This window comes from Dermacentor andersoni, chromosome 6 (assembly GCF_023375885.2).
Source record: "Dermacentor andersoni chromosome 6, qqDerAnde1_hic_scaffold, whole genome shotgun sequence".
Classification (NCBI taxonomy): Eukaryota; Metazoa; Arthropoda; class Arachnida; order Ixodida; family Ixodidae; genus Dermacentor; species Dermacentor andersoni.
Window position 1 is genome coordinate 164,991,934 of NC_092819.1, and position 23,980 is coordinate 165,015,913.

The following is a 23,980-nucleotide window of genomic DNA, read 5'->3' on the forward strand; positions in this document are numbered from 1 at the left end:
CATGTTTGCAAGTTAAAATTTATGTGATTCTGACGAGACCGCAGTGTCAATTTGAATTACCAAGATTCTACGGTACAAGGTTACGCGCAGTGCAACATTTGAACTCGTGTGTCCAGAGGGCCACATCTGGTAGCCATGCGTTTCGAGTTTGGGGTGAACTTACATTCCAGCTCTCCAACTCCGTGGTTATACACCAGTGATGACCACTGGGGTCATTGCTGAATGAAAGCTCTCAAGGGTCGCTGCACACAAAAAGCTTGCTTTTTAAAAAAAAAGTTGATACAAATTTATTTAGTTTTTACTCGTGTGTGGGCTGCATCCAAACAAATTTGGCCCAAAGGGGGTTTGTACATTTGATTCTCGTATGTTTTGCACCATAAGAGAATGCCACGTGTGAAAAAGTGAAGGTCTTTCAAACGAGCTGCGCACTCGGTACTCACCTTCGGTGTCGGTGGAGTTGCTGCGGACACAGGTGATCTTAGCTGGTGCGCCAGCCTGCTGCGGGAGCGAAGCATCTGAAGACAGACGCCGCTTGGAGGCTGCCAAACTGGCCCCAGCAGCAGCATTCGGGGTGGTGCTCACAGGCACTGTGGCTGCCCTGGCCACTTCCACCGAAGACTGCTCCACTGCTGCAAAGGTGCCACATTGGTCATCCACTGCAAGATTTGTATGCCAGCCAAATACCTTCTGATCAGCCAATTTACAACAGTAAAAATCTAGATAATTCTATCTCCATATATTTGAACATTTGGTCAAGTCGTAAAATTTGTGCTGCCTGGATCACTTGAAAAGCTCGCACACATCCATCAGGATAACTCAGTTTTTGGTTGTGCCCTTCGAGACCAGCACGCTACAACATGCTTCCTGCTTCGCATATGTCGGAGGCAGCGTCGATTATGTGGTGGTCACGTGTTTCTGGCTCTTGCTATTGCTTCTTTCTACATTGACTGCTTCTAGCACTTTCTACGCATAAATGCATGGCCTTTGAAATAGAACTAGGAGAGAGCTGTCGCTGGGGCAGTGATTCGAACACCACCGATTCAGCAAGCACTAGATTCTGCTATGTGTGTGCTGGTGTGGTGTGCAAAGCTGTGCAAAGTGCCTGTGTTTTGCACTAGTGTGTGTTAATGTTGCATATGATCACCCTTTCTGCGTTTGACCTTTTACAAAATTGTTATTTTTCAATGCACTGGTTTAATAAAGCATACTTTCATTCATGCATGCCAGCTTTCTCATGCTTGATTTTGCTGCGCACTCCTGCTATAGTAACAATAGGGCTGCATTAAGTTAAAATAAATAGATAAAATAGTTAGCCCTGTGCGACTATTCATTTCTCGGCTGTGGGATTTGAAAAAAACCTTGACATAAGAACCAGATGTTGACAAACCTAAGAAAAGCTGATTTTTTTATCTACAAAAAATAAAACAGGTTCACGTCTGGGGTCAGTTTATTTTCTAAGTGCCGCTATTAAGGTATTTTATGCAAAAATGCAACTCAACATTTCTTACAACTCCAGCTGCACAAAATTTGTTTATAGGCTTTTGCTTACTGCTGTGCTACAGTTTACTTAAGATATTGTGGTGGTTGAGGCCCCAGAAGCATTTTGCAATATTGTGAAGCGAGACCTTGACTGCGACGCCGGCAGTTTATGCTGTGCCATGCAAATTCAGCTTCATGATTTCCATCTACACGCAAGCTTAACCTGTTTTGATCTGCAAGCGCACAAACGAAAAAATAACAAATATAAAGTAAAATCAGGCTGCATTTATACAGATGAACTTTGCAATAATGAAATTGGTAGGGAACACGAAAAGATTTGTTTTCGTGAGAATTTTGTTGTCACGAAATGAGAGCAAACGGGCATAGCCGATATTCTAATTGACATTGAGAGAAAGAAATGGAGCTGAGCAGGTCATGTAATGCGTAGGCGAGATTATTGGTGGACCGTTAGGGTTACAGAATGGGTGCCAAGAGAAGGGAAACGCAGTCGAGGACCGCAAAAGACTGGGTGGGATGATGAAATTAAGAAATTCGCAGGTGCAACTTGGAATCGGTTGGCACAGCACGAGGGTAATTGGAGATAGGAGGGAAAGGCCTTCGTCCTGCAGTGTACTTAAAATAGGTTGACGATGATGATGACTTGCATTTGGGCACATTTTGGAGCCTACTAGCATTGCACGAGTAGGTAATATGCAGGGTTACGTTCTGGCGAATTTAGTTGATGCGGGATTGTAGTACAGAGACATTTCGTTGTCGAGAGGTACAAAATGCACTGAATCCTATGGGCGTTTGCCAAGGATACGAAAATATTTTGTTGTCGCAATAATTTCGCTGTTGCAGGATTTCATTATCGCAGGTTTTGACGGTATTCAAATTTCATCCCAACGTGTGGTTTCACAGCAGCCCAGCCCGCACTGCCCTGAAACCACCTTTAGGGCGAAGTTGTCTGCCATCAGCGTCGCCGAAGAGAAGGGGAATGGAGCCGCTGGCTGTGGACAATTCATGGACCTGCGAATGGAGTAAGTTTTTACAATGACTCGACCAATGTTTTTTTCTTAAGTGTGCTGTACTTGGGGGTGTAGAACGATGGAAAGCTGAGCTAGTTGTAAGGATTCATAATGCAAAAGATAGCACTTGAGGGTGCAAGTGCTATGTGGAAAAATATGTATATTTGTTTGTTTGCATCTTCTAAAACTTGCAATATCGAAATTTGAGCTGAAGTGAATATTGCATAGCATAATATTTTACCGAATATTCACACAAGAAATAATTCCTATGTTCAAGCTTAAAGTTGTTGATTACTAACGTAGCCTCAGGCTGCCATCAGTGGCTGTCCCCAGAACAGTGGTAAACTGGTAAAACTGCCCCTTCTGGAATCGCCAGTGGCACCAACGCAAGTGCCAACTTGGAGACACGCACCTCGTGGCTTGGTGGGGGCTTTGCTGGCGCACTTGGTGCACCCGCCCTGCAGTGGCTGGCTGGAGTAGAAGTTCTCGCAGCAAAGCAGTTCCTCAAAGAGGTTCTCCAGGTAGGTCCAAAAGGCCGACACCTTGTCCACAGCTGGCAGGCGGCACGTGTGTGACTGACCGTCGAAGGTGGCTGCACACACCAACATCAGTGAGCAGCACATTGTGGCTGGCTCTCTGCTCACACCTTGCGACCATACGGGAGCCAACTCACTGAGCAGGCCATTGTAACCAGAGTTTGCTCACTTAAAAAGAGCCCCCATCACCACACTGCAAGCAGAAAACCATAATGCTAACATCTCCAACATTGATGTTTGCAAAAATCCTACGGACTGTGCGTGGGCGTAAATTTGCTTGTGTCACTTTATTAACAATTGCTTAGCTTTTGACGCAGCACACAAGCAGCTGCAGTAGAGACAAGTAAAACATTGTTTTCTAGCTTGCAGTACCTTCTTTTTTAATGCAACTAATAACTACGATTCACTTTTTTGCATCAGTCATCAATATGAACAGTTAGATAGTTGTAATATTCTCAGATTTCTACAACACTTCTGATGTGGTACCTCATGATGAACTAATCCTAAAGCTCAGGTCAGTTGGTATTCCGGAAATTTTTTGTGTGCTGGATTGCAGGTTATTTGTCTTACTGCGTACAGTTCATTGATGTGGAGGGGCATTAACCAGACTGCCTTCCAGTCGCATCTGGAGTGCCTCGAGGACCTTTGCTCTTTCTTCAGTATTACACCGATGACACTGTTAACGTCATCTGCCCGGAGTTAAAATTTTAACATTGTGCATTGCACGAAGTTCACTCCACAAATGACTAGGAGGACATAAGAGTCAATAATGGAGCCAATCAATGAAACATTACACAGAGAAATGAATGTTCCTTTTTATAACTACAAAAAGACAGCTCTTTGCATACACCTATAAGCTTGGTTCCCTACCACTTCGATGAACATTTGTTCATCTTCCGTACCAAAAATGTGTTTCTTGAGACATAAGCTTAAAGATGCTGGCACTTATGTTAAACTTCTCGGATACCACTCGCTAATCAGACCTAAACTAGAATATGCATGCATCGTTTGGGACCCTTACACTAAAGCAAACATTAACCACTTACAAGAAACCAAAGAAATGCTGTCAGGTTTATATTTAACAAATTTTCTGTATCTGACTCTCCCAGTAAAACATTGCATTGCAATCAAATACTCGAAGTACGAAGGAAAAAACTGATGTTACATGGTTCCTTCATGTGCTCATTAATAATGAACTAGCAATTGAACCCTTTACATTTCTGTCACCCCTAACGACCAGACATACCCGACACCACCGCGATAATGCACTAACATTTTATTATGCACAAACAGACACCATTCGTTTTCTTTTTTCCCACGTACAATGCTTGACTGGAATTCCTTACCACTAATATTTTCCTCATTTAACATTCATTGTTAATTAGTTTACTTTGTATTATCTGTTTGATTACGATGCCTACCCTGCTTGGACTGAGTCCACAGTATGTATTAAATAAAAAAATAAAATGAACATCCTAATCATCGATATCGTCTGCTTCACGGACTGTGCTGGATAAACAAATTACCTTGAAAACTTTTTGTATGAAGAAAATTTACTTATTATAAAGAATCCCGCAAGTCTGTAAAATCTTAGGATGCAACTAAATTTGAAAACGTTATGAAAAATTCAGCAAAGCCCTGGTAACTCAAAACTGTAAGAAGTGCAGAAAATTGCTAGATGAGTGGCATATTGAGATAAACGAAATCATGAAAAAAACAAGACTGCTGGCAGCGCATAGATAACAGGAAGCGTTTTCTAAATGGAGCCGCTAGTATTGTCAATCACCTTCACAAGACTCTACACCGAACACGCTGGCATTCAGTCAGACGACCGATCCTCATGCAAGACTCTAAGCCTATTATCCGAGGAGTTGATAACTGGCTCCGGCCATACAAGTTGACGCCGCCAATTTCTTCCACACAGTAAATGCTGGACCGTTTCACTTAAAGCAAGTGTGGAAGAGCACCACTGTACCACCTCTAGCAGATTGTATGACACGATCCCTCAATGTGGAGCAAGCATGAAGCCAGCATCCATGTGCGAGCAAGCACATTTTCAGCGATCTCGCTGAAAATGTGCTTGCCTCGTTGGGACGTGCCCACAAAAGTGTTGTTCGTCTTGCCGAAAGTGATGGTGAATAAGCTGTCACCACATTGATGCACCACTGAGGGCAGTGTCAACTCTCGAAAGTGGCGAGTGAGTGCATGCAATGGGCAGAGAGTGTGGATGTGTGGGGTTCGGCTGGCGAGCTTATTCGCACTTGGCTGCTGCAGAGGTGGGAAGCAAGGCATACACTGCGCTTGTATGGTACACCTTGAAACGGTACAAGGAAAGGGCACCGTGCCCTTGTCTTCGTGGCCTTGTTGTTTAGCGCTCCTCCAAATAAGTTTCAAAGTGTAGGGGGGAAAGTGGTCAAAGTGGCAGCCTTAGTGCAGTGCTGTACCCGTGGGTCGCCTGCACTTTGGTAGCGAGCGGGTACCTGCTACGCGCTGTAATTTCTTGCTTTCACGTGCTACACAAGTGGACCAGCTGGCTACAACAATGATTGAAAAAGAACCTGAAATAAAGGTTTTCCATTCTTGCTTATGACAGCAATTAGTTTCATCCTTGAATGTGAATTACTTTATAAAATTTGTGCAAAGGTTGCACCTTGGATATTCACATTCAAATTAAGTGTGCCCTTACGTGAGCTTATATAGTGTATTTGCTCATATTTCGGTGCTCTGTTTAGGAGGTCGTCTTTCTTTCAACTGTGGGCAATGAGGGATGCTTTCAGTGAGCATCCAAGCACTTCTTGAATCGAACCACATCACCAGAATGCAATAGCCTTTGTGGCCAGGAAGTTCTAACATAACCAACTTCCATTAATGTCGATAAATGTCGAAGAAAAAAAATGCCAAAACACGTTGCTGCTCTAACATGCCCCCAAATCGAATGTGCACCTACTTACTATGTGTTCAAAGTGAAAAAAAAAAAAAAAAACGTAGGACTGACATTAACAGCTTCTAAACTAAGCAGAAATCACGTGCGCACCCAGTCCTTTAGCATGAAAAATGCCGCGTGCCTATGACCCTGGCAAAAGGAAACAGATGAAACCAGCAAACTTTGCCTTTACAGAATGTAATATACAATTAAACATCGATATGACGAAGTGGGTAAAATTGAAGGCTCGCTTCATTGTATCAAAATTTTGTTGTATTGAAATTCAACCTTTTATGCATTTAAGTACAGTCGCCGATGGATCTTTTACACAGAAAGGGGCCACAGAATTTTTTAATTATTGGGCAATCAAAGAAAGCAAATTCAACCGAAAAACAATTCATTTTGATGAATTGGGGAGTCGGTGACGAATGATATGCTTTCATACCACGTCTACGATATCTTCACATCGGCAGTACAAATAAAGCGAAGCGAGCCATGCTTTTGTATGCACTTCGCCATCGCAGCAAATAGTGTTGCCCGCACTGCGACTCGTGAAAAGCGCCGCCGGCAGGCAGCAAATGCTTCGTCTGCCTCTTGCTCCAACGAGTCACTGAAATGCAAAGATTGCACAACCTCCCATACTAAAAGTGCGGGAAGACAGCTTACATGACGCGACACCGTCTTGGCATGCTCACTCTTGGTACACTAGGCAGATTACTTCAAAATTAAGGTGCACGGCTGCGTATGCGCTCGGTTGTGCTTAAGGGCTAAATATAGTCCGACATAGCATGCGCTACGTCACCTTGGCGAGAACAACAGTGTCTGTAGTTCTACAGTGTCTATAGCCAACGTAGCCGGACGCTGCCAACGTGCTCCGACACGCGCCGATAGTCGAACTATAAATGCGCCTTTATAGTCCTGCGCAGCCAGGACCAAGATGTGCGCCAGATATCCCGACCGAGCCAACTTGTGGTTTCTATTTCCCGTCAACGTGCTATCAGGTGAAGTCGAAGCATGAACCAAAATAATGCAATGGTGGGACTCCAATTCAAAAATTGTTTCTCGATAAAAATGCAAATTACTTTGATTTAATTTTCTATGTTGAAAGTTGTTATACTTCTCAATTATATCTGCTTTTCTGCTTATTTCTTCATGGACTACCTTAGTGCGTTACCAACATTTAAACATAGGCGAAAATAGTGTTTTTGCCTATGTTTTGCCAAATTCAGGCTTTTATTTTAGAGCCTGCATGAAGCACATAGGCGAAAATAAAATTTTAGAAGATAGTACATTTCAGGGAAAGTTATATAAAAGCAATGCCCGGTTTTTTTCCCCGACCGCTCTTTGTGAAAAATTTCCCAGAAATGATATAATTGCACATTTTCACCTCAGTGCTAAAGAGTAAAAAACAAAGTTATGTTGTGAAACTGTTTTATTATGAAAGAACAATGTTCAGACAACACAGAGACGCATATTTTGAAAGAATGAACAAGGCAGTCGACTTTCGGTGAATTTGTTCTTTGTACCTGGTTTCCTACCATTTCGTGAAATTCAGATGGTCCTCACGTGCCCCCAAATTTTTTTCAGTTCATAGTATTTTGGCAAAATAATTTGCAAGTAATGCTTACATGCATGTAACTATTTTGCGATTTTCCGAGAGATTATTTTTCTCGAGCCTCACGGTTGGGACAGCTGGCGTGGAATGACCCTACAATTTACTGTACATTTGATATTCGGCATTTATCAAATGACTCTGCAACAATCGCATACAGGATCGTGGCCCATGTCTAGAGTAACCATTCAGAGAAAAACAGTGCCGGAACTAGACCAATGAAATACGAAACAACACAGGCGATGACTATTGGCTGCTGACTTATTCATCAGAAAGACTTGTATACATAGATGAGGGAGTAGCATTAACCCATAAGGCCACAGAAAAATCTGTCACCCAGATCTTATTGATTTTTGGCACCCAATGATCTTTTCAGTCATTAACTGCATTGTCAAAATTTCGTGAATTCCTCTTTATTTTTCAAATACTATACTTTAAAAAGTACCCATGGCCTTTGTGAGAGCACTACTTGATGCAGATTCCCCAAGGTTATATGCTATATTTTGAAACTTTTTAAAACAAGAAGGCTTGAAGCAAAGAGCCAAAGAAACTTTACAAAGGCCCACTTAGTTTTTTAATGGTAACGTTAGCATTTCAGTGGGAATTATTCTTTGTTAAGGAGGTGTTTTCACTGAGCAAGTGTGTGACACGTGACTTGAGCAGGTCAGGGAAGGGATTTGACATTGCTTTTCGAGATGCACGCCATGCTAATATATTACTAATAGAGATAAAGACAGGATATGTTACAATGGATGCGCACATACAAGACTAAAGCATTCAGCATTTGGTTCAATCGTAGTTCAAACATTTTAAGGGGCACTACAGGCAAATATTAAGTCAAGCTACAGTGATAGATTAGCGCTTCAGAATCACTAAGGCGTCAATATTATCACGAACAGACCCTTAATAATAGAGAAATTGACGTAAATGCAGGATTGATTACAGACTCCCCTGGAACATTCAAGTACGTGCCCGATGATGAAAGCACTCCTCAGTTAAATTCTGTTAGTACTAGTATGAACCACTCACTGCAAAAAACATCCTTGTACTGCATTACAAGACAAAATAAAATGCTACTTATCCAGTTCCATTTCATTTTTAGAAAAAAGAACTCACTGAAATTACCCTTGACAACGACACGGGCGGTCAAAAGGTTTCATTTTCGCTGGACTCTGCTCCACCCACGCTTTTGCGTTTCAGTAGCTTCATCATCACGCAGTACCACACTGGTTTTGCTGGCTCGTTAAACTTGCACGAACTGCAAGTATCAGAGAATTCAACTTCCATGTGATGTCACGGGATGCTCGAACGGTCTATGCCACTTGACAAAAAAACAGCTGCAGCGGCAAATTCACCGCTTTGTCTTGGCTCTGTACCACCGTCTGTCGGGCAGGCTTCTACTCATCGATGGCAGCAAAGGGTGGTGATGCCGTATGCAACATCACCAGACCCCCGGTTAGGTGACGGCAGATTGGAACATTGAAGAAGGTATTTTCTTGGCACGAAACAAGCGTTGCGAGGCTTCTTGAATGGTATTTAAACAGTCCACGTCAACTTGTTATTTGCCTTTGGTGTGCCTTAAACATACTAGTGGCCTAATGAAAGTTGGTTTCTTGCAATAAAATGCTTTTCTACGATTTGCTCGGTGACATTTTCGTAAGAATCTTGTGACCCATCAAGTGATGAGGCCCACCTCTGGTTCCCCAGTGTGGGTCACCCTGCTTTTATTGCATATCTTATCTTGTATAGCAACGAACATACACAGTCTGTGTTGTTTTTGGTTTCCTCCAACATATTGCCACCTGCAGTAGCAGGGACAGTGCAAAAGAAGAGGCAGGAAAGACAAGAAGGAAGAAGTGCGCGTGCTACGCCCGCCCGCTCGATAGCCTGGTCCCGCTGCCGTTGTTTTTCAGAAGCCAGTTGTCCTCATTAAACGTTGACAGTCCTCTTTGGAAACACGTGACAAATTGGTGGGGTGCAGGGTATTTTGCAGACACTTCTTGGGAGTGGAGCCACCAGCCAATAGAGACTCCTGTTCATCGGGCCAGCTGCAGGATCAGGAAACTGCCTTCAGAAGATGACACAGGGATTCCAACCACCTCGATTGGTATGGATAGCGCGATGACGACCCAGTACACACTTCAGAGCCCACGGGTTCCAATGTCTTTCCATGGCGACGTGTTCAAAGACGTAAGATTAGATGCCGACTTTGAGCGTGTGGCAGACTAAAATGAATGGGACGACGCCACTAAACTTAGAAATGTCTATTTTGCCTGAAGGACGGCACGTGTACGCGGTTCCAAAACCGCGAGGAGCAGCTGACGTCGTGGCCCGAGTTCCGCCGTCAGCTACTAGACATCTACACCAGTGCTGATTGCCGCGAACGAGCAGAACGAGCGATCCAGGCCCACGTCCAGCTTCCCAACGAAAGTGTTACTGTGTTCGTAGAAGACATGATGTGCCTCTTCAGACAAGCAGACCCTGGAATGACCGCGGACAAAATGCGTCACCTGATGCGAGAAGTGACAGAGCAGCTCTTCACTGGTCTTGTGCAGAGACCTCCGAAAACTGTAGCCGAATTTTCATCTGAGGCTTTAAGTATGGAGAAGATGCTTCAGCAGCGATCGAACTTCTACGAGCGGCAAGTGAATGCAACATCCACTTCCGGTATTTTCATGGCGATCGGAAGCGACAATGACGACCTCCAAGAGCTCATCTGCACCGTTGTGCCGGAAAAAATGCAGAAGATTTACGATGTGTCACAAACTACGGTGAGCTCCACTGCAAATGTTGTAAAAGATTAAGTACACCAAGCACTCCGGTCCAGCTTTCCTCTTGCTAACACTGCACCTGCACCGACCGAACACCGCCGTGTGACCTAAGCAGAAGCCCTGAGACTCCCTGCTTCGTTACCCCTGCTGTTTGTTCATGCCACTCATCCGGTTGCACTTTCAGCGGCCCAACCGGTACAATACATCGCAGAACGACGCACACCTCCAGTGTTTACACCTGCCGCTCCTCCTGCTGTGCTTCAGCCGGAGCAGCCAGTGCATTACGCCGACAATCGACGTATGACCCCTCGGAAGTCAGATGTTTGGCGCACACCGGACCGCCGTCCTCTGTGCTTCCACTGCAGTGAGGCAGATCATTTGTACTACCAGGGCCCATTCTGACATCTTGGGTTGCCAGACTTTTCGCCTCCTCGCTGCCACCCAGACCTGGCCAACAACCCCAGGATATTGAACGTTAACTGACTCAACAGCGCACGCCACCGCCTACTGGATAACAGTCACGCTTGCTGTCACCAAGGCGATTTTCACCACGGCCCCAGCGATATTTGAGCGCACGATCGCCAAGTCCCCACCAGGAAAACTAACTACCGCGACCTTTGGGGCGAGGCCGCTGGAAGTCGACGCGCTGAAGACCTCCGGTCGACGCGAACAAGGCCGGGCACCGATCCGACGTCAACTGCAGCTGAACAGAATGACCAGCTTTCGCTGGTCATTCAACGGTTACGTGGTTAGCACTATAGTGGATACTGGTGCAAACTTTTCTATCTTGAGCGGGAAGATGGCGATGTTTCTGAAGAAATTAATTACTCCTTGGCATGGTTCGCAGACTCGGATGGCTGGTGGTCACGTCATTACTCTGCTGGGAACTTGTATGACTAGAGTTCCGATTCGAGGATCGACATTCGTGGCCAGCTGCCTTGTCCTACGTAAATGCTCCCAAAACGTGATTCTAGGGGTTGACTTTCTGCAAGAATACGGCACTGTTATTGACCTATGGGGAGGTATAGTTCCCTTCTCAGCCGACCGTGCAATCGACGGGTACAACGACAACCAACGTGACGACGCCCTTCGTGTTTCCACCGAAAGCGTTAGGCTTCCTCCATGAGCCAGAGTCCTCATTGAAGTTATGTGCGGTGGAATGCACGAAAGCAAAGTGGTCGCAGAAAGTAACTCATCACATCTACTGACGCAACGTATTTGTGCAGCTAGGAGTGTGCTGCAGCTTAGTGATCACCGTTCTCAGTTACTTGTCACCAACTTCAGTAACAAGCGTCGACACCTTTTCCGCGGTACTTCGATTGCGTTTGCCGACATAGAGAATGGGGCTGAATGTTTTGCCTCTGAAGCAGTGGAGATGGTTGACAAGTCACTGGGTAACATAAACTTTAATTAAAGCTATTGCAAGAGAACCAGACAGCACTGCGCGAGCTCTTGCTTGAATTTAGGACATGTTTCGCAACGTATAACGGGTTCCAGCAAGTACGGACGCGAGCACAAGTAAGAAGAAACGGACAGAATAACGCTGGACAACCAGCATTGTCCTGTCCAACTGGCCCAGCAAACCACACTACCATGTTTCGCAAGTTCGTCTAAGGTACGCCAGACTTTAATCGCAAGGCACAGAATTTTCACATGCGATGGCGCACGCCCAACATGCCAGCAGCTCTACTGCGTGCCAGCGATAGAACGTGAAGCGATTCGTACGCAAGTAAAAGAGATGCTTGAGGATGGCATTATCGAACCTTCCAAGAGCTCACAGTCGTCTCCACTCGTTCTTGTCAAAAAGAAAGGCGGAACGCTACGCTTCTGCGTCAACTACCGGAAGCTCCACAACATACCAAAAAAGGACGTGTACGCGCTGCCACATACCGACGATTCATTAGATACATTGCGGCGCACCTAGTATTTTTTGTCACTCAATTTGAAAAGCGAGTACTGGCAGATCGAGAAAGACGAAAGAGACAGTGAGAAAACTGCCTTTGTGACTCCCGACAGCCTCTATGAATTTCAAGTGCTCCCTTTCAGCTTGTGTTCAGCTTCAGCTACGTTCCAGCAAATGATGGATACTGTCCTCGCTGGATTGAAGTGGCAGATTTGTCTCATGTATCTTGATGATGTAGTAGCGTTTTTCTGAAACATTTGAGCAACATCTTCATTGCCTGCAAAATGTGCTAGAAGCGATCCGATAGGCTGATCGCACGGTTAAAACAGAAAAGTGCCACTTTGGCTATGAAGAGCTCAAGTTTCTCGGACACGTTGTAAGCGCCAGAGGAGTCCAATCCGATTCCAACAAGCTTGCCATGGTAAGAGCTTCTCCTCCTCCGGCCAACAAGAAGGCCGTGCGGCGTTTCCTAGGCTTGTGTGCGTATTATCGCTGTTTCATTGAAAGCTTCTTGCAGATAGCAGAACCCCTGACTCGCCTTACAAGGGATGACATGCTATTTACCTGGAAGAATGAGCAACAGGTGGCCTTCGCTGAACTACAACGCATGCAGTCAGCACTAGTCCTAGCCCATTTGGCGATGACGCTAACACCGAGGTACATACTGATGCCAGCAACATCGGTCGTGGCAATGTATTCGTCCAACATCGAGACAGCAATGCTAGTCACTTGCTGTCCCGTGCCGAGGCGAACTACCCTACCACAGAAAAAGAGTGTCTCGCGGTTGTGTGGGCGATCACAAAGTTTTGCCTTTGTCTCTACGACCGTCCTCTCAAAGTGGTGACAGACCACCAAGCCCTATGTTGGTTGGCAAACATACGTGATCCTTCAGGAAGAGTGGCAAGGTGAAGCTTGCGGCTACAAGAATTTGACGTCACTATCATTTACAAGTCTCGTCGCAAGCACAAAGACAATGACACACTGTTGCGTGCACCCGCCGAATCTGTCAGTCAGGAGTCAGAGGATGATGACGGCTTCCTGCACGCCATTACTGCATCGGACTTGATAAGACGGCAGCATGACACTGAAATTCGACCTATCATCGACCACTTAGAGGGCCGGCCAACAACAATTCCACACCATCTATGTCGCATATTGACGTTGTCCTGTCTATGAGACAATGTGCTTTACAAGAAAAACACTCATTTGAACAATCGAACCTATCTCCTGGTGGTTCCAAAAGACTTGCGGGACGACATTCTTTTCGCTTGCCATGATGAGCCCATATCTGGCCCCTTAGGCTCCTCACGAATGCTTGCCAGAGTACGCAACATGTATTACTGGCCCGGGCTTTCGGCCAGCGTCAAACAGTATGTTAAAGGCTGCCACAAATGTCAGTGGTGAAAGTCACCGCCCATGAAGCCCCCGAGGTCATTGCAGCCCATCAAACCACCCCATAACCCATTCAACCGAGCCAGCTTGGACATTCATGGGCCTTTTCCTCTGTCATTTGACAGCAACAAATGGGTGATTATGGAGACTGACTCATACCCGTGTCACACGGGCGTTTGGAAGGCCTTCCAACCGATAGTCAGTTGACTCAAAGCTCAAGTTTGAGCTGCTACACAGGCGGTTTCGAAGGCCGCCGAGTCAATAGACTATCGAGTCAATGGAGCACCTTACAACTCTATCGAAATCTCGATGGCCTTTGAGCAACGGAAACGGAAACCGCGCGAACATGCCCTCTCGTTCACAGGGTGCTCGTACTCACGGTTAGAAAGAACAAATCAAATCAAAATGCTCTAAAATACTCTACATGAGTTTTATTAATTATTCAATAAAGTATTTTTGCCACTTGATATGTGCGAACCGCACGTACTCTCCACAACAGCGACGTGCAGTGACGCAAACGTTGCCGCAGCTTCGCTACTCAAGAACTTAAAAACTAAACATCTATGTATGGCAATCTATAAACAATTTTTTTAAATGTATAGACAAACATGAAAGAAATTATAGAACTTTTAAGTAGTTTTAATGTTGTTTACCTTATCGTGACAAGAAAACGAAGGATGGATGGATGATTGAGGCTCAACCCTTTGAATCGGGCGGCGGCTACGCGCGCCACCTAGCCTTTAATGGTTCTATATGCATGCATACCTATGTATTTACTCCTTTACTTTTGCGTTGATATTATCCACCAATCAGATAGTCTCCGTTTAGTTATTGCTACCTGTTCAAAGTCTATTCTACTTGCACTGTCTTTAAAACCCAAAGCTTTGAATAGTTCCCCGTCAGATCCAACTGCAGGGTGAAATTGTTTGCAAGCAAGTATCAGGTGTTCAACCGTTTCCTCCTCCTCTCCACACACCTCGCACACCAAATCTATCTCCTGGTATCTGGCTCGGTACGTTTTAGTCCGCAGTACACCTGTCCTGGCTTCAAACAACAATGAGCTTCCCTTAGTGTTATCGAAAATAAAGATCCGCAGCGCCACACAATTTTGCGAGAAACACCTGAACCACTCAGCAGCCTTTCAAAAGTGCCGTGTAGCAGCGTGACAACTCCTTTGAGTCGATAGAGTTGTGGCGTTTCGAAGGCCGTCGACTGGAAGGCCTTCCAAATGTGCCCGTGTGACACAGGTATAACCCGCTATGTCGAGAGAGAGAGGCTACCACGAGCCACAGCTTATGAAGTAGCGCAGTTCTTCATGTGCCACATTGTATTGTGTCATGGTGCTCCGTCCACTGTAACCACAGACCGAGGGACGATGTTCACAGCACAGCTCATGGACGAAATTTTTCATTTGAGCAACACTAAGCATTGGACTGCTTACCATCCGCAGTCCAACGGACTTACAGAGTGCTTAAACAAGACCATCACGGACATGATCTCTATGTACATCAACGTCCAGCACAAAACATGGGATGATATATTGCGCTATGTGGCCTTCGTGCATAATACCGCCGTACAATAAACGATGCGCTTTAAACCATTTCATCTCCTTTACGGCCGCGAAGCTATGCTAGCAATGCTGACGTGTCAAGACGGCAAGCACCTAACTACTGACACCGAAGAATTTGCTCAGCGTGCTGAGGAAGCTCGCAAGCTTGCGCAGCTGCACATCGGTCAGCAGCAGCACGCAGATGCACGCCGTTATAACATCCGTGACCAACCCCGCCGACCAAGTGTGGGTGTAGACTACTGTTCGCCACTGAGGCTTTAGTGAAATGTTGCTCAGCCGGTATTTTGGCCCATACAAAGTGCTGCGCTGCATTAGTGACGTGAACTATGAAATTGTTCCGGACAGTGCAGCTCAAACACAGCGTAGACAACAACCTAACCATGACATAGTTCAAGTCGTACGCATGTAACTATATGCTGCGCATTCGTGATTATTTTTCTTCATTTCTTCATTTTTTATATTTGTGCTCATATGTGCAGCTAATGCGGTTACCCCTCTGTTTCTTCAGACTGCACGTCACACTTCACCTCTGCTGTACTTGTGTCTTTCTTGTGGCTGTCACTGCGTTCTTTGTGCCAGCATCTGCCTTGACCTTACACCGCTTCTTAATCATCGAGCCAATTCCGTTTTCGAGGAAGGGGAGAAATACCACTTGCAGTAGTGGGGACAGTGCAAAAGAAGAGGCAGGAAGGACAAGAAGGAAGAAGTGCGCCTGCTACCCCCGCCCGCTTGATAGCCTGGTCCTGCCGTCATTGTTTTTCAGAAGCCAGTTGTCTTCATTCAACGTCGCCAGTCCTCTTTGGAGACACGCGACAGTATTCACCAATTTGAATAAAATTGTGGGAGGCAGCGTGAAGAGGCAGCCACTGTGGCCACAGTTTATTTAGACCGGCCAGCCATGGTGCCGTGGGATCTCAGGAGCGGCCGATACCACGGCTGCTCAGGTTGAGCATGCCAGCGTGTTCTATTCTGGTGCTTTGTGCTTGTGAGCCGCCTTTTTCTTCACCAGCTTTCTAGGCGATGGTCCCGCCGGTACAAAAATCATGCGTAAATGATCTCTTTTTATTAAAAATCTTCTTAAGATATCTAAATTGTTTTTCTATATATGAATTTACCGTAACATTGTTTGCTATTTTATTGACAGAGAAGACAAGAGCATTAGCCATATTTGTGAATAAAAAAAGCGAGCTGAAGAAATAATAACAAAGTTGATATCATCCTTACTTTTCTTTTTTAGCTGCAGCTGTCCAGATGCCTGCATGTGCTCCACTAAGATGTTTGGCTGAGCATTTCCTGTTCTGACATCATTCTCATGCTCAGCAAATTTAAACAGATGTTCGAAACAGCACCAAACCAAATGGCACCAAGAGAGAAAACAGGCACTTACTCCCGTATTCAGAAATGCAACTTAAGTGGAAGCCCATGCTTGAATTGATCTAAGTGACGCCTATCGTGAACGCGCCAAAGGAAACGCAGTGAGCGTCTTCGGGCACGTCAACTCCAGGTGTCATTTAAATCAACTCGAGCATGGGCTTCAACTTATGTTGCATTTCTGAATACGAGGGTTAATGCCTTAGTGGTGCATTTGTGGCCATCTGGACAAACCACTGATTAGTGCGTCCAGACCATCCAGGCGTCAGACAAAAATGTGTCATCATGACTTCATCTAGAACAGTGATGCCACTGGTCCATACCATTTCAGAGCAGCTTTTGAAGGAAATGAATTTTGGAGCAGTAAAATAGACTTTCGGAGCAGGTTTATGAAAGCTATTGCAAATTATATTACAGGGAGCTTTTTCAGTGGGCAAGCAATGTAGCAATGTGAAAGCAGCAAGTGGTCGCCTGTTCATAAACTCTGAATGCGAAATTAGCATAATGAGTGTCAAACTTGATGAAAAAAGCAGACCGATTATTCAGATTTCTCGAAAGAGCGTCCGAATAGTCACACGAGCAGTCCAAAAATGCGAACTTTAGCAGTAAAATTGATTTCATTCCTTTTTACAATGTCAGCAGTACGAAAATTTTACTTAATTTGGCCCTGTGCTGTGCTTCACTACACTGAGGGGGCAGCAGCTCACTTTCACTCGTCACACAGCTCGATGTGCGTCACGCGACACCACGAAGTGCAGCTTCTACACACCCGACCTTTCACTGTGCAACCAAGTCAGATTAGGCACGAATTCAGTTTGGAGCTTTCTGCCTACAGGTGAGCTTTTGCCATTCCGCCCAGCAAGCGCAAATACAAACTTCAGGAAAGCGTTCGCTATACTGTGGCTGGAATGTCGCCCGTAGACCCAATCTTGGCTTCTGGCCATCAGTCTAGCCTGTGAACTCGCGCCCAATCACAGAAGTGGTTTACTGGTCCGAGCATATTGGAAGCCACCTTGCCACCACGTTGGCTGGCAGCGATTTTTTTGTCACAGCCATACGGAGCAGCTAGGCCTAACCAGTGGCACACTTCGTGAGCATGGCAGCAGCGAAATGTGCTGTTTGGTGCAGAGTCAACTAAAATCTTAGTAGGGGTCACACGCCATTTTTAAAGCTGTGAAAGCGCCTCGCCAACAAAAGTGGGGGATAGGCAATAAATTGAATCGTGGAAAAACTGTTCACGGCTGCCATGTCTGCGACGTCATAGCCTTTGTGTTAGAAAAATGGAGCTAGACACTATACAGCATCTGAAACTTGGGTCACCGTTTTACATTGGCTTGAAAAGCAACACTGTCCCACTGCCTCAGTGGCCTGCAGGTGACGGGGTGGAAGGTATTGAAAATAGACAACAGCCCACAGAAGAAACAGCTGTTGAAGAGGCTTGACTCGGTCCACTGTGGAGTTAACCAAGCCGCTAGTCCATGCCATGCTGCTTTTGATGGTGTGAACAAACAGTGCTTGAGGACTTGCTTTCATTTTCAAAAGCCTGGGCAACTCTTTTGGCACAGGGTGGGCACAGATTTCTCATATTTTGCTGAAATGTAGCAGGATATTCACCTCTCTGCACAATACAGCACAATCAGTACAGTGGTAGCATTGCTGATAGAATCATTCCAAATTCAAACCACTACAACATTCCTAACAGAAAGCATGACCTCATCTATAATGAAGGCAATTCGTCCCACATTAACCTTGTCATTGTGTCACTGATGTACCTGTACGTTCCACTAGGACGTGCAGAGCAGGAAGTTGGCAAGCTCAGAGATGGTTTGCCACCTGTTGTATATTTCTGGAAGCATATTTTCTCCTCCCTATGTTTGACATTTTAGTGGCTGTGGAATATGCCTCTGCATGGGTGTGGGAGGGGTGGCTACCCGTGGCAATTCTGCATTCAAATATTGGTGCCGTAGTGCAAGGCCACCTCTCTTGCATGTTTCTGCCCTTTATACAAGTTTTTATTTTATTTTTGTCTCCCACTATCTTCACTACGGCGCACTTCCTTTGGCGCGATGAGGGATCTCCGTTCGTCGGTGTGCTTTAACCAGAACAACTGTCATATCTCTTTTATCTGTTGCTCTCCTAGCTTTGTCTGGTTGGGTTTGAATAAACAAAAGCCCTCCTTCCTTGAGCATGACTGTCTGATCAATTTTAGATGGCTGCTCGTATGGCACCTTCACCTGTTGACTAAAGTGGCAGCTCTTCGTAATTCAAATATGGCCAAGCTTGGAATTGGAGGATGACAGTTTGTCATCTGAGGAAAAGGCAACTTCAGCTGCATTGGATTCTGGCCCACACTGTGAAAAAGTGCAGAGAATGATGACATTTGCGAGTCTGCCGTGGCTTTTATTTATTTTATGCTGTAGGCTTATATTCCTTTTGTCAAACTGGAATGTGAGGACCATACCAAAAGACTGTTTGCCATTATCTGTGTAATTTTTCAGAGCACAGCTTGCAAGTGCCCGTTCCTGCGGCGAGCATTGCCGTCGGCACAATCGAGCGAATGAACACAGCGAAAGACGAAAGCGAACGCTGAGTGCAGTGGGGGATGAAAGACTCAAGGAGGAAAGTGGAGAGGAAGGTATGTCAAAAGTGTGAGAAGAAAAGTGCAGTGCGGCAATGATAGCTACGAGATGGCGTTACAGTAGGGCACATCATCTGAGAGGTCTGTCCGTGACGGCTGCTGTGAAAAGCGCCCATGTGTCACCCACGCACTGGCTCTCGCCATATCATCATCATAAACATTTATTGGTCTCTATTTACAGGGTCTTTTGTGGTAGTCTGTCCGGGTCTTCTTGGACACTCTTGACTGGGTTTAGCAGGAGTGGGGCCCTTTGTCCAGGGGTCCAACGGCCTCAGCTGCCTTGCGTGCGCGCTGCACGATACCAATTTGGTCCTCGCAGCGGTTGCTGGCCAGCAGTGCCTCCCATTGCTCTGTACTTGGGTTTATGATTTTGGGAACTGCCGTTATAAGTTGGCATTCCTATGTGGTGTGATAGAAGGTGGGCTTTTTACCTCTTCGTATCTCCAGATTAGCGAGGCAGTCGTGCCACATGACGCTCTGTTTGCGACGTGCCTCACGAGATAGACTGTCAGCGCCCGCCAATATATCACGAAATGGAAACCCGTACAGACCTGTGCTAAATTTTTGCTTTATGGAGCATCGGAATCGTTGGCAAATTTTTTGTAACGACCATCGCACGCAGCTGAACGTGTGGTACACCAGCTTTGTTCTATTAAATGCCACACTATATTCAGTGCAACTCGTTTGTTATACTCTGCATGCCTTGAACAGCCACTACATTTACAGAACTTATTCCATATGCTTCAGGTCCTGTGCATACTCAATACTTTTAGAATGCTTCAGCTTTGTACATCTATAGGAGACTTGCATATTGCCAACAACCCTGTGCTGCAATCATTGTGTGGTGTTGATTTCTATGCCGTCTGCATGACCAAACATACACTGTTGCGTTTGTTTTATAATATCTGAGAAAAAAAAAACGATGCCGGGAGTGCATCACCTCTGAAAAAGAACGACACTGAGAGGGTTAAACAGTACTTTCTCTGTTCCAGCGGTGACCACTTTCTATCACAGTTTTGTGAACAAATTTCTGTATGGGCACTGAAAGGTCAGTTTTGTCATTTTACTGGTCCATCACGAGATTTACAATTGCTGTACAATGACTTTAGTTGGCCAGATGATTATCCATGAAACCTTTTGACTACATCCTTATTCGTTATTATTGAGGTGTGTCTGCATCATATTTGATTCAATAATTCAATGTCGTTTTCTGTGGATTCAATTTGAATGTTGCGACTTTGCTTGTCATTTAAGACTGCATGCATCACTGCTGCTGAGTGCTGCCACAGCAAATGCAGTGTTGTAATTCTCGCCCACATGACGCAATGGTGGTTTTCAGACCCAAATAAGCCACTGCAACAATCCAACATTCACTCACCGTTTATGATGACTTTGCCATCACCCCTGCGCAGAAGGTTGTACACATTCTTCTCATTCAGGGCGCAATCCACACAGGCCTGCACTGCCTCACGCAGCACCCGGTTCATGGAACCTGGCCCCAGCTGAAGGGGCAGCTGGCCGATCTTGGCCGGGTCCAGGTAGGGCCCGCACGAGCATTGGTGGTTCACATACACGCACACTGCAAACAACGGTGGCCGCACGAAATGCAGGCCCACCACGTTTCTTTGAGCCTATGCTGCCACCGATGCAGGCTAAGTGCACTGCAACAACCATGTCTGATAAATAGGAGACCTGTGTACAGAGGACTGTCCCAAGCTTAACTACTGCCTCTTTTGCAGAGAGGTAGCATTCCACAGGGAGTCTTGTTTAATTTGTGTGCCTTACTCGCCTTGTTCATCTGCTATAGGTCTGATGTATGCATCGATTGGAATAATGCCACCACTGCAACGCAATGATGGCACCACCTGTCATGCTATTGTGAAACGGCATACGTGAGGTGCCACTGGAAAGGGGTGGGAAAGGAGAGCTTCTTGCGTGACTGTTTTTGACACTTGTGTCCAGAATCATATTTAAAAACATGCCCAAAATAGCAGTTATTTTTCTAAATGCTCAATGCATTAGGTACACTACAGTATATACAAGGGGCATTCAATAAAAATTTCCCCTGGCACACTTCACTTGGGAGTGAATAGCAGAAATTTCACAGTGCCAGACGTGCATTTCTGTAGGTCAGAAAAAGACACCCAACACTTTTCTCATAGATGGTGGTGTACAAATACCGAATCGTAGATTTCAAATCGACTATTAAATCGAATCAGATAAAGAAAAAGAAAAGCCAAATATGGAAACGAATATCGCATATAAAAAAATTTAACACAAGCTTTTATGCTTCCAAATTTTTGATAAAAAACAGAGCTGCACTGCTCTGAAGGCTAATCACATTACTTAACAAAAATTTTGCAAGCTACCAGTGTCCTAAGTACCTATGAATTGAGATCCATATAGTATGCTCTACTCTTATTAAAGGGAAAACCAAATTAGTATGCCTGCACTGATAACAACTCAGTTCATATACGAAGGTCTGGAAAATATATTTTATTGAGAATGTCTGTCGAACACACTTAGGTGCTTTTCTCCCTCTGAAGCTGAAGGAATAGCGAAGTTGTCCTGAATAGCAATGGGGTTTTCAGTTTAACAGGGCACCATATAATTTACTTGTTTATTTATTTATTTATTCACTTATTTATTTGTTGATACTGTTAGCCCAAAAAGGCGAATACAGGCTGGGGAAATCACGAAATAAGCTTCAAAGATCGCTACAAACAAGAGCACTACACAAATCAAACCAGAAAATACAACTGCTTCATTATGCCAACTTTACACAAGAATATCCGCAGGTATATAATTGAGCATTATATGAGAGGCACCGAACACAAGCAACAACTGTACCATACAAAATCAAATTTTCAACATCACACACAGAAACTTCGTCAATATTCCGTAGAATCATTTCAATCATGTCATGCTACACATGCTGCCTATCATTGCACAAAGAAGCTAATAATGTGTGAGGATGGTTACATAGAAGAATAATAGACCAGTACAGATTTTTCAAACTGTTCTAGAGAATCAATTTTCATTATGCTATGCGGTAGCGCATTCCAATCTTCAATCGTTTTAGGAAAGAGGGAGTACTTAAATGAGTGAACCTTTGTAGGCATGGGCACATGTTGGCCCTCGTGGCTAGACCTAATGGACCGTGATATCCGTGATGATGGTCTGTTTTGTAAGTATCTTTGAGTGCCGAAATTGAAGCAGTTATTTTTCATTAAATAAATAAATTTTAATCTAGCCACTTTTCGCTGCAATGAAAACTTGCGATGGCAAGTTTAGTTGAGTGAGCATATCAGTCACTGAATCCGTGCACCTATATTTTGACATAATAAACCTTGCTGCACGCCTCTGTATTTTTTCAATTTGATTTACTTCATTCTTCTTATATGGATCCCATATTATGCTAGCATATTCTATCGCAAGACGTACCAATGCCAGACATGCAGTTAGTTTAACATCTCGGGAAGCAAGTTTAAGCATACGTCTTAGTGAACATGGTTTAACCTCTGCGGCATTACATAAAATAGTGATGTGTTTTTTCTGTCATCTGATATCGTAATTACATAAAATAGTGATGGGTTTTTTCTGTCATCTGATATCGTAATGCCCAAATACTTTAAGTGGCTCACTTGTTTTACTGGTTTACTATCTAACTTGTAATTGGGGACGTAATACATTTCTTGTTTTTCTAGTTATTTGTGCAAACAGATTTTTGTCATTTTCATTTTCCATCGCTTTCACCAAGTGGTGATTGCTTCTAGCGCTGAACCTAATTTTATTTGGTCCTCATGACAAGAGATTTCAGAGTATATTAAGCAATCATCTGCAAATAAATGAACCATTATCGTATCATTAAGGTCATTTGTCATGTCATTAATACAACATAGAAACAATATAGATCCAAACACAGACCCTAGGTGTTACTTTTTCAATTTTCGATTTGTTTCCTTTCACTTCCACATATTGCGACCTGTTAGTAAGGTACGAAAGAATCCACTTAACTACATTTGAATTAACTCTGAGATCAAGCAGTTTACCAACCAAATCCAAGTGTGAAACATGGCCAGAGCTTTTGATAAATCTAAGCAAATCACGTCCACCTGACCTGTTTCATTAATTCCCTGAGCAAAATCGTTTACTGTTTCTGCAAGCTGGGTGATAGTGGACAATCGCATCCTAAATCCATGCTGGTTAGAAATAAATATGTTCAAGCTTTCGATACAGTTAAACAAGCTTTTTGATAGGATATGCTCGAACAAAACAGTTGGCAGTTTGTATAAGATATCTCATTTGTTGGCCCCCTGGTTAAAGATATCCATGTATTACGCACTTCTGTACTCAAGGTTATCATACTGTATTCTTGTTTAAGGAACTACGACGTCCAGCAATTACCTTAAGCTAATTTCAATTCAGAAACGTGCTATGCGTGCTATTGAGGGGTTTCATGGCAGACCTTCAGATTTACCTACGTCACCTCTATTTCAGAAACATGGCATCCTTAAAATAAAAGAAGTATACAACTTCTGTCTAGTTAAGTACACCCATCATCATAGATTGTTCTTTTCTTGTCCAGATAATTCCAGCAGCCGTTATGCTTTTCGGATGAAACGTAAGCTTGTTCCAATCACACGCACCAATTATGGCAAGCAAACACTAAGCTACCAAATTCCCATGGCAATAAATCAATTTCACTTTGAAACTGAATATTACCTTCTATAAAAATGCTTCAAATCTACAATTAA

The 23,980-nt window shown here is 44.5% G+C and overlaps 1 protein-coding gene across 4 annotated transcripts in view; it reads right to left on the reverse strand.

The window, feature by feature from the left end:
• Positions 1 to 23,980, reverse strand: part of Scm (Polycomb protein Scm) — a 298,625-nt gene that overhangs the window by 61,779 nt on the left and 212,866 nt on the right. For 3 of the 4 annotated variants that reach the window (XM_050172273.3, XM_055066833.2, XM_055066832.2), the window contains 3 exons: positions 20,602 to 20,802; positions 2,920 to 3,099; positions 441 to 656 (listed from right to left, as the gene is read on the reverse strand). In XM_050172273.3, the coding sequence (XP_050028230.2) occupies positions 441 to 656; positions 2,920 to 3,099; positions 20,602 to 20,802 (597 nt within the window). The remainder of the gene's footprint in view (positions 1 to 440; positions 657 to 2,919; positions 3,100 to 20,601; positions 20,803 to 23,980) is intronic. The other variant, XM_055066831.2, reaches the window with a different exon arrangement.